We start from the raw sequence: 15,894 nt of genomic DNA on the forward strand, positions 1-15,894 counted from the left end.
ACTTAAAAAAGTAGTAGTCATATTTAGATATTGATGGAATGATTCAAATTGTGGTACGGTTCCTTCCCATAAAATAAAAAGATCATCCACAAATCGACCGTAAAATTTGATGCATTCATACCATGGATTATTTGAGTTCAATACATGCTCCAATTCCCAGTCTACAAGCACAAGATTTGAGTAGCTGTTCGCACAAGGGGTGCCCATGGCTACCCCCCATTTTTGCCAATACACTGATGTACCATACACAAAATAATTATTTTCCAGTATTAAATCTAATAAAGCACAAATCCTACTGGTTTCATTAACAGTTTTTGTGTGGCTTAAGATCTTTCTTACAACTTCTACGCCTGCTTTGTTGAGAATGGAAGTGAATAAACTATTCACATCCAGGGTGGTCACAAGTAGGTGGTCATAATCAGTAATGTTATTCATGGTTTGATTTATCTTTCTTAAGAAGTCATTAGTATCCTGCAGAACTGTATCAAAATATTTTAAAATAGTTCTCAATTCTTTCTCCACAAATAGTGACATTGTTTCTGTCACCCATCCTTGTCCTGCTACTATAGGCCGTAGTGGAGGATTATAAAGGTCCTTATGAATCTTAGGAAGTCCATTAATATTTGGAACAGTGGGTTTTGTGATGTTCAAAAAATTGTAAAGGTCAAGATCTACTTAGCCTTCAGTCAACATATCCTGAAGTAAGGAAGACACTTTTTGTATAGTTCGATTTAACTGGATTGGTGTAACTCTATGGTATGTTTTTTCATCTTGTAACATGGCGATCTAAAAAACTAATCAGATGTTTAAAAATCGCATTTTGAGACATCAAAGAGACATTACCAATAAAGATCCATATAATGCTTTAGCAACGCATGCTGAAAGAAATGTCGGTCATTCTTTCACTTATAACGTGATAGAGAATGTATATAGTGGAATAAGGAAAGGCGACATTGAAAATATTACTGAATGCAGGAACAGTAAGTGGACTGTGAACCTCCGTGCTGATATTGAGCCAGGCTTGAATAACATAATTCCACTGAAACCTATACTAAAAGCTAGAAGACCAACTATCAGCTAACATGGAGGTGTGCCTGGCTTAATAATTCATGACTGGTCACACCCCTCAAAAGCAAAAGGTATAGGAAATGGAACACCCCCCAGCTGAGAGAAAAGAGGATTGGTGCATTTAAACTGCTGATTGACAGTGTGATGATTGAATAATTGTCTCAACAGTAAAGGAAGCAAGCACTATAAAAAGGAACTTCCAGTCCCAAGCTCTACGATCTGAAGAAGATACCGAAAGCGCTTATCGTTTGGAATACATAGTGACTGTTTTATTCTACATCAAGATTTTAACTTGACATGAAGATTTTAACTTTTCCTACAATAAAAGGATTTTAACTGCCATTAAAGCTAGAAGCTTTTATTTGATCCGTTAGACTGGTTAAGCTGTTATCACAGTTCATCACAGTCGCATAGCAGCTACTACATCTTCAGTGTGGATACTTTGTATATCAGACCAAAAATATTGGATACTTTGAAGCCATCATAAGACTGGATACTTTGGAGCCATCATTTCGCTATGGTATAACTGCATTCACAGCGTGAATATCTTGTAAGTGCATTTAATTTAAGTACTGGAAATGTATGCAAGTGTTTTGCTATATATGTTGCACCTTTAAGTTTTATATCATTTAACCACACTACCTATTCTCCAAGAGAACTTTACTTCATTGGCCATTATTGTACAGCATAACATTTGAATATATCATCAGCATATTAACTTTTCTTGTTTTTTTACCATTAAAATTTTCATCTGTACAGTTTAACCTTTGAATAGTGGCATGCACTGTATTTTTATGACATTGTACACACAATAAACATTTTTTATACCACACGATTTTGTTTCAGATGCCAGTCAAATATTGCAATCCATTTGCATAATGCCTCACTATTAACTTGCCTTAAGGTTTTACATTTGCTAATATTCTGTATACACATTTCATTCTGTTATTATTGTTATTAACTTTATGGCATTCATACTGTATGTAACACAGAAAAATATTCTTACCAGTCAACAGAGAGGCAGATGGCCAGGCTGCTTTACTGTAGATGGTTGAAAAGTCTCTGTAGTCACATGTGAAGTTGGTACAACAAAACTGGCAGCTTCAGTCTTACAACTTTGTATTGTACCTTTTTTGGAGAATGTATGGCACTGCTCACCGTTCTGCACTGCAGTGTCACTCCGGATTTAGACATCTAATAAACTGTATTATTGCTGCAAACTGTAGAAAACTGTAGCAATCTGAAGTACTTTACATAAACGTTAGTTACTGTGCTTTTACAGGAGTGATCTTATACAAGGCATTACCCAACTCACTCCCCCTGTTTTTGGATACAGGCTAGGAACTTTTGCAGGGTCACCATTGAAAAATGTATTTTAATTTGCGCTGCTTCTATGCTGTGTTGGATCCAAAGTCTTCTTAAGACACACAGTCTTGCTGTGCTGTTTACTGCTGAATCAGAGACACAGAGCTTTGCATGACTCCATCAGTAGTCTGTTTAAAGCACCAAGCCTTTCAAATTGCACACTGATAAAAAATATATATTTTGCAGCTATAAGCACAGTTACAGATAGCCTATTTTACAATAAACCACACATACTCTTTTTCTGTCAGATTGTAGCATATATTTACGTTTTCCTTCATTACAGATATGAATGATGACTTCTACAAAATACCTCTCTCTGTCCCTCTCTCTCAAAACTGAATTACTACAATTGTTATAAAGAGAGCTAGTCATGCACATAGATTTTGTTATTTCATCTTGGTATCTTTTTTGGTCTTCTGTGGGAAGTCACAATGTCTGTTTTTAGACTTTTCTATTGTCCTGTCAGCAGTTCTGATGATGTGAAAATGCACAAATGCACGCAATCAGAATAACAGAAGTATGAAAGGAAACATCTGTTTAGTTGTTATTGAAAAAACATCACGTATTGCTGAATTTGTAAAAAAGGATGTCTGTTACTAGACATTTGTTCTGCAAACATGAGAAAAGCATGTGATACTTGCTTTCCAATACTGCTCTGTTAGGCTTTTTCTGATGCTGTGAAGATACATATAGTACGAATGCCCATTTTAAATTGCTAAAATCTATACATATATTGAAGCAAACTTTTTATTCTATGCTTTATCTTTCAGAATATTCATAACAGAACTAATTTCAGCCTCATATTCATAATCTCTAACAAAAGTCATCTGAATAATCCCACATTAAAGAGATCTATAACTATTGAAGAGGTTGCTGATGGCAAACAAATTTACATTTCAGTGCTTCATGTGCAAATTCAATGCCTGCTGCCCCTGAAGAATAAATTGCTCGTGTTACATTTAAAACAAAAGGTAAGCTGGTAACATTGCAATATGGAATGGCTGTCAAACTGGCAACAGTTTCATAGTCGCTAGGCATCTCAGCCAAAGGAGAACACACTCATGAGTGAAGCACCCATATCCCCCCATAAAGGGAGGAGCAGTATCAGCACTCCGTCTACACGGTGTGGGAGTAGAACCCACAACCTTCTGCACCAAAGGTAAGTATGCTAATTGTAGAGCTACTAACACTACTTTCAAATTGTACAGCACAAACACTGATGATGGCCACTTGCTAAACAAAACAGTTACGCACTGAAAACAGACTTAGTACAAGCAGCAATAAATTTCTCTTCCCTTAAAATGCAACAGTCCTTGAAAATGCACCTGCTGATGACAGTTTCGTAGTTGCTGTAGAGGACTGAGGCTGTAATCTCCTGTCATCAAGGTACAGGGTTTGAGCCTGAATAAATTAACCAACCTGCCAACCCTAACTGGGGTATTTTATTTACACACACACACCCCTAACCAGTTCCATTCTCTGCGCTTGATCATAATTCTCTATAAAAATCCTGCACTCACTCATCTCTTTTGATTGGAATGGAAGAGGCAAAGATCTTGTGCTCCTCTCCAGTATTAAGTGTGCATGTGATGCATGCATATACACTACTAAGGATGGACTCTGCATGCATCCTTAAAAAAGAAATGTAAGCTTTGTAGTAGCCCTCCTCCAAGCCAGCAGGCCCTAGGCAACTGCTCTCAGTTAGCCAATCACTGTCAAGAATGTGAAGGATTACAAGGCATGTAATACGACTAGGACTGTGGACATGGGCTTGGCACTCCCACACTGACAACACAGCCCTCATCGTACATGGGTTGCAGAATTTGCACACATGGTGATATCATAAAGGACCATGCTGTGAAGCAGGTGGTCATAGCCACCAGGGTGGGGATTGGGTTCAAACTAAAAATTACTGGCAAGAACTCACAACACCTCCATGGTTGCCAGGATGACAACCCCTCATTCTGATCACCTCTCACCCTAGGATCTCTCTGGTAGCATGGGAATGAACAGACTCAAGACTCACAGAGGAGGACTTGATGGATAGCAAGCATGCAGGCAAAATAACAGATACAACAAAAAAGAAGAAGTCTTAGCTGAATCATCCTCTTCACAGTAGCAGCAGGAGAATGACTAGGCAGGATCTCTGGCTAGGTCACAGCGGCCCCAGTTGTCAAGCCTGATTTGTTGCCACTGACTTTCTCCTACTTTCAGGCTTTACCATTTTTATGCTTTTAGCAGTGCTTAGGAGGCTCAGTTTTTTGCAACCTTTTCAGAGGAAGAATATAATGACATAATGCTTCTAACAGAGGATTCTCTCACTGGGATAAGACCAAAATCATAGTGCCCCATAAAAAAATTAATATTCCTGACTCATCTTAGTAATATTTTACTGTTAAAATCTTACAGGAACTGAAAGTTCTCAACATCAGAATCCTAACCTAGATAAATGGTACTAAAAGTAGTAATCTTAAGTGAGAATCTCCCTCTTGTAAGAACACAGGTTGGTCATCTTTTCCATGGTCATTATAACCAGCCAGGAATATGCAGAATAGTTAAATTAGCTAGGATGAAAAAAACCCAGCAAATTCAGATTACATAATATTGAAAAAGTCCCAAAGAGGTGATTACCATGCTTTCAGATCAGACAAGGAAGGACTTATAGACCTAAGAAATTACGACTACCATCATTCACAACATCAGTGCCCAAAAAAGACCCAAAGATGTTACTAGTCATGCTCTATATTTAAATGACTAAGTTCCTAGAGACAGCTCAAGTGTACAATGTAGCATGCTAATAACCTCAATTGTTCTATAAATCTGGCAGGAAGACTAACTTTCACCTGTGGCTAATTCAATTCTTATTACAACTACATTGCAGCAATAATCCTTATGATGAAAGTCTTTCATTTCTTTACTCGGACACCAGTTTCTCAATTAAAAACAAGGCAAATATATCAAAAAAGTAGGCAGCCTTACCTCCAGCAGAAGATCAATGACAGGAGTTTGTTTGCTGGCTGATGTGAGACAAAGGTTGTCAATGATTAAGACTCGCATAAAGTCAAAAACGTATTTCTTTGCTGGGTGATTTGTGAGGTAGGTCTTGAAGCTAACATTGCAGTATTCTGACTGGCTACGGTTCATCCCAGTGTCTCCACCAAATGTTCGAAACTCTTCTGCAGGTGAGCCAACTTCATCATCAAGATCGCTTACCTTTGTAGGAGCAAAACAGGATATATTGCTACTATTTTATTTTTCATTCACACATTCTGTAAAACATGACATGTTTTTATACTGTCACACTGTCCTGCACATATTAAATGACAACACAGGGTGATACAAAACAATTCAGATTTAAAATACACACTAATAAATGGAACAGATACCTACCTCTTAACACTTTCAAACATATTCAGAAAACAGCATTCCCATACCTTAGGTCATATTCAGTATTATTTATTTATCAAATGGGTAAGTGCAGTTCTCTGATGTTTCCTTTCAGTCAAAGAATGCAAGATAAACTTGCAGAAAAATGGGTGCAAAAAAAAAAGCTCAATATCTTAAGATCAAAGAACCAAACTACTTTGTTCTTATATCTTCATCTGTAAATCCAGTAATACAGTTCATAATTTTATTCTAAAAAAAAAATCAGCACATCCACTACTTAAGAAAGCTAGTCCATATTAAATTCACAATGTATACAGTACAGAGATTTAGCACAAAAACTGTGAATGTAATGGCATTACACTGACAAAGACAAATGCACTTCATTTTCAAATCTGTTGCTTTTTTTCATCAATATCTTTGGTCATCCATCACCTGTAACAGCTACTAAGCTCTTATTCTGTCAACAACAATCTTGTCTGATACCAAACACTAATGTCCCTATGCCACTAAATGATCCAAGAATAGCAACAAACAGCAAGGCAATACTCCTGACAGAAATGAAGAGGGAACTTTTTATTAACTACCTCTCTCCACCACTATGCTTATGTAAAACCATGAAGCCCCTTCTGCCTGTATAAGCAGCCACATACAAGCAAGTGCAACACCGTGACTCAACAAAACCATCCTAATAGGAACAACTGGTCTCAGACTGACAGCCACACTCTCAAACTTGGATTAACCTAGAAGGAAGGTTATCCATGCTAAGACACCATGTGCTTCTACTTCCAACTAAGTGCGCTCTGGTTTTGTCTTATCAATTATCTCCGAGCCATTGAAAGAAAGAAGTATTTTGTTTTTATTGCCCCTTATCAGGTTGTCTTCACAGACACATGAGAACCAGATAAACAGTTGCCTCTACTTTACTCCTCTACTGTCTGGTGTACAGTGAGTAATCATTTTTTACAAACACTCTGCTCTCTCTCACTTTCAGTACTATGTCCTGCTGCCACAGTTTTGTCTCATGTATTTGTTAGGGGAAATCTTATTATATTCGGTGTTCTTTTTTTATTTATCTGCTTCCCCTTGAAATTTGCTAGTACAGTATGCCAAGGGCCTTAATTCAGTCATTCCCCTATTTAAGCCCAAGAAAAAAGCATATAAACTTTTCTTGTATCATGCTTTTTTGTTCAGATTTTTCTTCCCTTTTTACACCGCAGTGCCTACCATTTCTTAAAACAAAACAAGGAGAAAGAAAGGGGGGCACTTTAGTATCCTTATTACACTCAGAAATAACTGGGAAAGTTTTACTTTATAGCATGCAGGTTATGTCATGCATTATAAAAATACTACTGTTAAGAACAACATTTTGTTTTACTTACAGTTAACTTTTTCCTTCCTCTTCCCCCTCCTAAATGTTTTTCTAACTATTAATGACATTAAGTAGGACATATGCTTTAGAGCTGCCTAGAAGTTTAACAATGTCAAGGTAGTAAAATATTTCCAGGTTTTCTTGTTTTGTCATGTTTCACAAATATAATTAAGGCTTTGTAATCCTACATTTATTTTTCAATTTCTGAGTTGCTGGTTTCTTCCTGTTGATCTCCATCTCCAAAATATAGTCTCTGCTTCACTTCCAATGTACTCTCGGTCCTTCCAGACACGTCTTTTTTTTTTAACACGCCTTTATTGAATTATCACTTGTGACATAGGCAATTATACATTTATACAAACGTAATCAAACTGTATTAACAAACTAACATTAAGAAACAGAATATGTCACCTACATTGCTATATATAATATAACCTAAGCAACATTACATAAATAATTCAATTTTGGCCCACTTTTTTAAACAAGAAACATCTTTATTAAACCATCACTTACGACATAACCAATCAAACATTTATATAAATGAAAGCAAACCACACCAACACAATCCTAGTTGCAAGCATTTTACATCACAAACCATACTGACACACAGTTGCAAGCATTCTACATTGCTTATAATCTACCAAATTATTTTCAGTCAAACATTACACAGCGTTTAAACCTCACTGCTCCCCTATATGTATTGTTTCCACAATTACCAATTTTTTCCTATGGAGTTTGTTCTTACTATTTTCTAAAGATCTAAATTCCAGTTGTTTTATCTCTGTCACTATATTCACTACTTCTAACATTGTTGGTTTAAATTTTAATGCCCATTTTCTGGTAGTTGCTTTTTTGGCAGCCACCATAATTAGACACAGCAAGGCCTTACCATGTCGTCTAATCAACTGTTGTGCTTTTTTTCTCTCTCTCTCAAGAATTTGCTTTTGAAATACTGGAAAAGGTTTCATTGGCATAGTCTCTCTATGGGCTTTATTACCAGAACAACAAGAAGCAGAACCTCCTCCTGTTTGATAGGTCACTTTCTGTTGTACAAACTTTTGTATTTTCTCCTTAGCATGTTCTGCACCAAAAATTATTTTAACCCTCCAAGAAGGAATATTCCAAAAATAGCTGGATACAGCTGTTTTAGCCTCATGCCTGTTTCTCAACATTCCCTGAATACTGGAATAAATTTACTCCTCTTCTGCCTAGTGTACAGTGAGTAATCATTTTCCATAAACATCCTACTGTCTCACACTTTCAGTAGTTTGTCCTTGTGTAACAGTTTTGCCAGAATCAACTCTTTATGCTGGTAGGATTGCATCTTTACAATTATAGGTCTAGACCGCTTTCGCATGGCCAGGTTTGGAGCATATACTTCAAATGCCCTTTCAATTTATGGTTTGGAGCATATACTTCAAATGCCCTTTCAATGTATGACCCTTGCTGTAGAATACCAGTTCAGCTGCTTATTTGTGCTTTCATAAAATGAATACAGTCTGTTCCTTCCAGCTTCTCTGGTACAACAGAAAATCTCAGGTTTTCCCTACATGCTATGTTCTCAAATTCTATTATTTTCTGAAATATCTGTTCTTGAGCAGTTTCTTACCCAGCCAACCTTTCCTTCACTTTGATCTCTGATTTTTGCAGTTTTATCGCCTCATCTGAATATCTGTTTAAAACTTCTTCCATTTTTTCCAGCCTTTTGTTGTTTAAGTTGATATACTCTTGTTTATTTTAATCGTCTGTAATTACATTTGACTTATTTTTCCACAAGATAACTGGAAGTCATGTCTTGTACTAAAGCTGGAGCTTGCAGTCCTTTTTGCTGAACAGCTGCAGAATTCTTCCCAGTCAATGTTTTCTTATCAACTTTTATGAATGATTTTCTTCAGGTTCTCTGAATTTCTTTTTTGCTGCCATCAAGGCAGTGTACTTACCATCTAGTTACTGAAATTTACACAAAAAGACAAGTTCCCTGGCTCTCTTTTCTAAGTCTCTGTTTTCACACTGAGAGAGTGAAAATCAAGCTGTTACACAGTGTGTAGCCATCTTGGAAGTCATTATGCCCAACATCTTGTTAAACATTCTGCGACAAAGGAGATACCAAATACCAGCAATCCATACAAATGGAGCCCTTGACCCCCCAGAATGAACAAAAGCAACAACGTGCATGGATCCCACAGAACAATACCACAGAAAGCATCCATCACATCCAGTGGTATCATCCAAGTGTTTTGAGACAGCAAGTACATGACTACCAGGAAACACCACGTGAAACCTGATGTACCAGATGTGCTAAATGAAGTCATCAAGGTGGAAGATGGGATGAAAAACCTCCTGTACCCTTCAGAATTAATAAGATGCAAGAGTAAACCACATAGTCTTAGTCTGAAGGAAGGAAAGCCTCTTTAATCCCATTGAACAGAAGCATAGAAAGTGTTGGGCAATGGGGGCAGTTGCCCCAGCACAAAGTATTAGGGGGCACTCAGGACAGAAAGTATAGTTGTGTACACTTGCCATAAATGTAGATGCTCGAGTGTATTCACTGTTGCAGTCATCACATTTGGGTTATCTGCCTGTAGGTAGCCCTCAGATGGACTGAATACCAGAGTCTTGGGATTTCTGCATCAGATGCTGTTGCGTCTTCCATGATGCCAGGTCGTTAGGGGTATAAAACATGCAGCCGATGCCATTACATCAGTTTTTCTTGCCTCAGATGTCAAGCGCCCCCAAAATAGGAAGCAATTATATAGTGTGGAACACCCCCAGCAAAAAGCAAATACACATAGTATAAGATATGCCAAACTAAAAATGATAGGTGAAAGCAAAGACAATCAGGGGGCTGGAGGGAGGGTAAACCAGGACTGCAAAAGTGAATACACTTGAACATCTACATTTATGGTAAGTGTACACAACTGTGCTATGTTCTTCGTATTTCACTGTTGCAGTCATCACATTTGGGTTGATTCCCAAAGCTAAGGAAGGGCGGAGGAAGATTAAGAAGCATTATGACTGGCAAACAGGCGCTGTAAGACTGCTGTGGCAAATCCAGCTCTGGATGTTGAAAAGATAGGCAAGTGGTAATGCTTGGTGAAAGTGTGCACAGAGTTCCAGGTTGCAGCTTCCAGGATGTCCCTGGTAGGGACTCCTCTGAGAAATGCAGTAGAGGTAGATGTAGCCCTAGTGGAATGTGTTCTTATCACCTGTGGGGTAGGTTTTCCATGGTGCTTGTAGCAGAAATGGATGCAGTGTGTTATCCATTTAGATATGGTTTGCTTTGAAATGGCCTTCCCCTCTGGCCCTGCAGCAAAGCTGACTAGCAGCTGGTCAGATTTTCTGAAAAGCTTAGTCCTGTCCAAATAGAATCTAAGCTGTCTGTGCACGTCTAGAGAATGCAGTATCATTTCCCCCTTATTTTGAGGATTAGGGAAAAAAGAAGGCAAATGAATGGACTGGTTTAAAGAAACACTAGACACCAGCTTGGGCATAAAAGATGGGTTAGTCCTGAGGGAAACCCTGTTCGCATGGAAGATAATGAAGGGTTCCACTGCCATAAGGGCCTGCAGTTCAGATACTCTTCTTGCTGAAGTGATGGCTAGACGTAGAGCTGTTTTCCATGAGAGGAATTTCAACTCTGCTTGTAGCAGCCGGTTCAAAGGGGAGAAGTGTAAGTTTTTCCAATACAAAGTTAAGGTGCCAGGCTTGAGAGGAAGCTCTCCTGGGGGGGGGGTCTTAAATTTTTGGCCCCTCTAAGGAACTATTTTACCAGAGAATGAGAGAAGAGTGGTGGCTCTGTATTATAATGAGCTGAGATGGTAGCAGCATGAATCTTAATTGGAGAGAAGTATAGGCCCTTGTGGAGCATTTCTGTTAAGCAATCTAGTATATGAGGTCAGCTGGGCACAGTTGTGCCCATCCCTTAAGACTGGCTCCAAGAACAGTATCTTTTCCACATTTCTGAATAGAATGTTCTAGTACTAGGCCTCCTTGCCTCAAGAATGACATCCAGCACTTCCTTACTGAGGGTTGCTAGACTTGAGTTCAGGGAATTAGCCAGGCTGCAAAGTTCAAGGTCTGAAGCTGAGGGTGCAGAATTTGGCCCCCCTGCTGGGACAGCAGGGAAGGTGTCTGAGGCAGGTGCCATGGTTGTAGCACCGTCAGACTGCGCAAAAGAGGATACCAGTGCTGGCGTTGGCAGTCGGGTGCAATCAGGATTGTCCTTGGCTTGTCCTGTTTGATCTTTAGTAGAACCTTCGAGAGGAGAGGCAGAGGGGGAAAGGCATTGACTGAGAGGCTTTCCCAAGAAAAGGACAGGGCATTCACCTTCCAAGCTTGGCTGTGGGGGGGGGGGTTTCTGGTGCAATATTTGTTCAACTGATAGTTCTGAGGGGAAGCAAACAGGTCCACCTCTGGTGTCCCCCCATCTGTTCCCCAAAAGCTTGAATATTTTGGGTTCCAGTTTCCATTCGTGTGGGTCCATAAGATTTCTGCTTAAGTCGTCTGCCAATGAATTTAGTTTGCGTGGCAGGAATTGAGCTTGTAGATGCACTTGGTTGCTCAAGGCTGTGTTCCACAGAGCTATGGCTAGTCGGCAGAATGGGTAGGAATGTGTTCCCACCGCTTGTTTATGTACCACATAACTGTGGTGTTGTTTGTCTTTACCAATAGTTGTCCTGGAAGAATAAGGCCTTTGAAGGCTGTCAGAGCATTCTGTACAGCTAACATTTCTTTTTGATTGACATGCAAGTGCATCTGCTTTGGGTTCCATTTACCCTGAATGCACTGCCCTGCCATGTGAGCCTCCCATGCATAGTCTGATGCGTCTGTTTTTAGGGTTTGGGTGGCAGGGGGTAGAGTGAAAGAGAGTCCCTTGTTGTGGTTGCAGGCCTCTGCCCACCAAAGGAACTCTGCCCTGACACGGAATGATAGAAATTATTGTTTCCAGGTCCTGAGAATGTTGACACCGTAGACTTTTTAGATACCATTGAAGTTTACTCATATGCAGTCTTGCATATGGAATTAACAGAATGCAAGAGGCCACGAAACCCAGAGCTTGCAGTATTTTCCTTGCAGATAGCTGGGTTTTTGTGGCCAGTAGGGTGAAGTAAGTTGACACACAAATTTGTTTCTCTGGAGTGAGGAATGCCATCTGGGAAGTTGTATTCAAGCTTGCTCCCAGGAATACAATCTGTTGGCAGGGTACTAGGTGTGATTTCTTTTTGTTGATGGTGTACCCTACTGAGGTTAGAAGTTTCTTTACAAATGCCAGGTGTTGTAATAGCAAGTCCTGGCTTTCTGCCTGAAGCAGACAAACATCCAGTTATGGGTAAATCTGAATATTTCTCTGCCTGCAAAATGCAATGGCTGGAGCTAGACACTTTGTGAACACCCTGGGCACAGTAGATAAGCCAAAGGAAAGTGCAGAGAACTGAAAGTGCATGGAGCCTGCCCTGAACCATAGGTATTGTCTGCAGGATTCCCTTATCGGGATGTGCAGGTAACCGTCCTTTAAGTCTAGGGTTGCCAGCCAGGCATCCTTGGCTAGCATAGGAAAAAGCTGTTGAGTTAGAATTCTGAATTTTGGAACCACCAGAAAGGTGTTGAGAACACAGAGGTCCAGGATAGGACGCCAGGAGTTTTTTTTTCTGGGTACAAGAAAAAGTCTTGAATAAATACCTTGCCCCCTTAGATATGCTGGGACCGGTTGAATAGCCCTGATACTAGGAAGAGAGAGAACCTGCTGTTGGGCCTCCATCTACTGATTTGGGGGGGAAGTCTGGCCAACCATTTGGGGTTGGAAGTGTGTGGAAGTGGAATCTGTATCCGTGGGAAACTATGTTCAAAACCCATTTGTCCTAGGTAATGAGTTCCCAGTTTTTTGCATGTAAGATGAGCTTTCCTCCTAAGGGGGCAAGCAGTTGAGCAGGGCTTGGGAGGATTAAGGTTAAGTCATTGTGACATTTTTCTGTTGGAGGATGGCTTATCACTCCCTGCTTTGAAAGCGGGAGCCCCCCACTGCTTAGATCTGTGCATAGCCTGAGACTGTAGTCTTGGTGGTCTGCTGTTCCTGGGTTTGGACTGAAAAGGCCTGCAAGGGACTGGAAAGGACCAGTTCTTTGAGGGCCAATGCCTACTGAATCTGGGAGGCTGTACTTGTAGAACATCTTTAACAGTTTGCATAGATTTAGCTTTTTCCTCCATCTTATTGAGAACTTACTCTACTTTGTTGCCAAAAAGGAGGTCTTGGTTTAAGGATGCATCCAGTAGTTTAGCTTTAACATGATCTGGCAAGTTTTGTTCCTTAAGCCAAGCATGCCTTCTAAGTACAGACCCAGTGACAGCAGCCCTGTAAGATGTTTCTAAAGCATCAAAACCACAGCGGCTCTGGACTCATCCAAGGTAGAGACATCTGCAGGTTCCACAGTCGAAGAAGCATCTCGCGGCATACCGGCATAAGGGTCTCAGTAGAGGCCTGCAAATCTGTAGTAGCGGGTATCAGGGGCTGCGAAAGTGCCTCACTGAGTACTGGCAGACTGGCGACTAGCTTAATGGAAGCGTCGTCAGCAGTTTTGGACCTATGTGGTCTGTCTCTGTCTTTATCCTTACGTTTTTTCGGAAGGTCAGTAGTCAGATGGCTTAACGAAGCCATTTCGGAGTACGGAGATCGAGAACGAAAGTATTTAGCTACAAAAATAGCCTGACGATGAATAATTCGGGCATTGAGCAAGACACAAAAACGACAGTGAGGGACGTTGTAGCCTGGGTCTAAACAGATGACGCAGTAAGAATGAAAATCTCTATGAGGTATTTGTTTTTCACAGGCAAGACAATTGTTAATTTTTTCTGACATCGGTTAGAGCAAGAAAAAAGGATCCCCAATGGGGTACTTACCTTTTTTGAAAACTTCAGATCTGAAACTCGAAAATGAAAATTTCAGGAGTTGGCCGACAGGCACTTGCGAACTGCTTCTGCTTTGGGCACTGCATGGCAAGAAAGACTGGTGTAATGACGTTGGCTGCATGTTTTATAGCCCTGATGTCATGGAAGAAGCAACAGCATCTGATGCAGAAATCCGAAGACTCTGGTATTCAGGCCGGCTGAGGGCTACCTGCAGGCAGATAACCCAAATATGATGACTGCAACAGTGAAACACGAAGAACATCATTCCGGAGAACCATTGAGCTGAAGGCCGCTCTTCCCCTGGAGACCAAATCCAATTTGTAATGTTTGATGAAGGTATGGGGTTTAGCCCAAATGGCTGCTGCACAAATCTCATCCATGGAAGCCTTGGAGTGAAAGGCAACTGAACTTGCGATGGCCCTAGTTGAATGAGCTTTGATTTGAACAGGTTTAGATTCATTCACAAGGGAGTATGAAAAAGTAATGCAATCTCTGAGCCATTTTGATAAAGTAACTTTTGATACAGCACATCTCATTCATAGGCCAGAAAAGGAAATGAAAAGCTGGTCCGATTTACTGAAGGCCTTAGTCCTGTTTAAGTAGAAACGTATTTGTCTATGTACGTCCAATGAATGTAGACAGTATTCTCCCTTGTTGGAATAATTTCAAAAAAACACAGGGAGCTCAATGGACTGGTTAATAGAGAAGTCGGAAACCACTTTGGGGAGAAAGGATGGGTTAGTACAAAGGGATAATCTGTCCTTATGGAAGATTAGATACGGGCTCTTGATGCATAAGGCTTGTAACTCAGGTATCCTTCTGGCTGATGTGACCGTTACCAAAAACAAAGATTTCCATGACAGGAATTTTACAAAGGGGGGTAGAGAGATGGACTGCAGAACCCGAGAGAGATTCCATGTCTCTACAGGTTGCCTGATAGGAGGTCTGCTATAAAAAACTCCCTTGAGAAAGGTCTTGCAAAGTCGGGTGGAGATAAGAGGGACGCCATCCGAACCGTTGTGGAAATTGGAAATAGTTAAATGGACTCGATTAGTAGAAGCTGATGCCCTACTAGCAAACAATTCAGAAAGATACTGGAGTATAGCAGTTGTAGGAGTTGAAAAATGATCTAGCATCTTATTATTAGACTAGATAGCGAATCTTTTCCACTTGTCTCTGTAGAGTTTTCTGGTGGAAGGTTTATGGGAGGCAAGAGTAATATCGCGAACAGGTGAGGAGAGGGTTTCCTGCCTGGTGATTAATGGAAGTGGAGAAACCAAGCTTGAGAGTGGACAGATTTGGGTGAGTCAGCCCTTGTGGGTGAGATATCAAGTCCTGACGAGTGTCCAGGATCCAAGGAGGTTGTAATAGGTGAGGTTGGAAGAAGGGAAACTACACTTGTCGAAGCCAGAAAGGGGCAATGAAGATTACCTTGCATCTCAACTGGATTGCTTTGTTAATGAACAGGGGTAACAAAGGTATCGGAGGATAAGCATAGAGGAGACCCACTGGCATATCATGAGTCAAAGCAAAGTAGCTGCTGCATTTTTTGTTTGAAGGGGAAACAAAAAGATTGCAGCAAGGCTGGCCCCAACGGCTGAAGATTTCTGCCATCATGTTCAGGTTGACAGACCACTCGTGTGGATGGAGGATGCATCTGCTCAGCCTGTCTGCAACCACGTTGGAGCTCCCTGGGATATGCGTTGCAATAAGAAAACGGTTTGAAGCTATCACCCAACGCCAAATTCTCATGGCCTCATGACATATTGGGTAGGATTTAGTCCCTCCCTGTTTATGTACCA

At 40.3% G+C, this 15,894-nt stretch overlaps 1 protein-coding gene across 1 annotated transcript in view; it reads right to left on the bottom strand.

The window, feature by feature from the left end:
* WDFY3 (WD repeat and FYVE domain containing 3) overlaps positions 1-15,894 on the bottom strand; it is a 5,086,165-nt gene that overhangs the window by 1,359,334 nt on the left and 3,710,937 nt on the right. Inside the window, exon 34 of the mRNA XM_044059488.1 lies at positions 5,413-5,646. Coding sequence (XP_043915423.1) covers positions 5,413-5,646 — 234 coding nt within the window. The remainder of the gene's footprint in view (positions 1-5,412; positions 5,647-15,894) is intronic.

The sequence above is a fragment of the Protopterus annectens genome, chromosome 17.part0 (genome assembly GCF_019279795.1).
Source record: "Protopterus annectens isolate FY-2018-M chromosome 17.part0, PAN1.0, whole genome shotgun sequence".
In the NCBI taxonomy this organism is placed as follows: Eukaryota; Metazoa; Chordata; order Ceratodontiformes; family Protopteridae; genus Protopterus; species Protopterus annectens.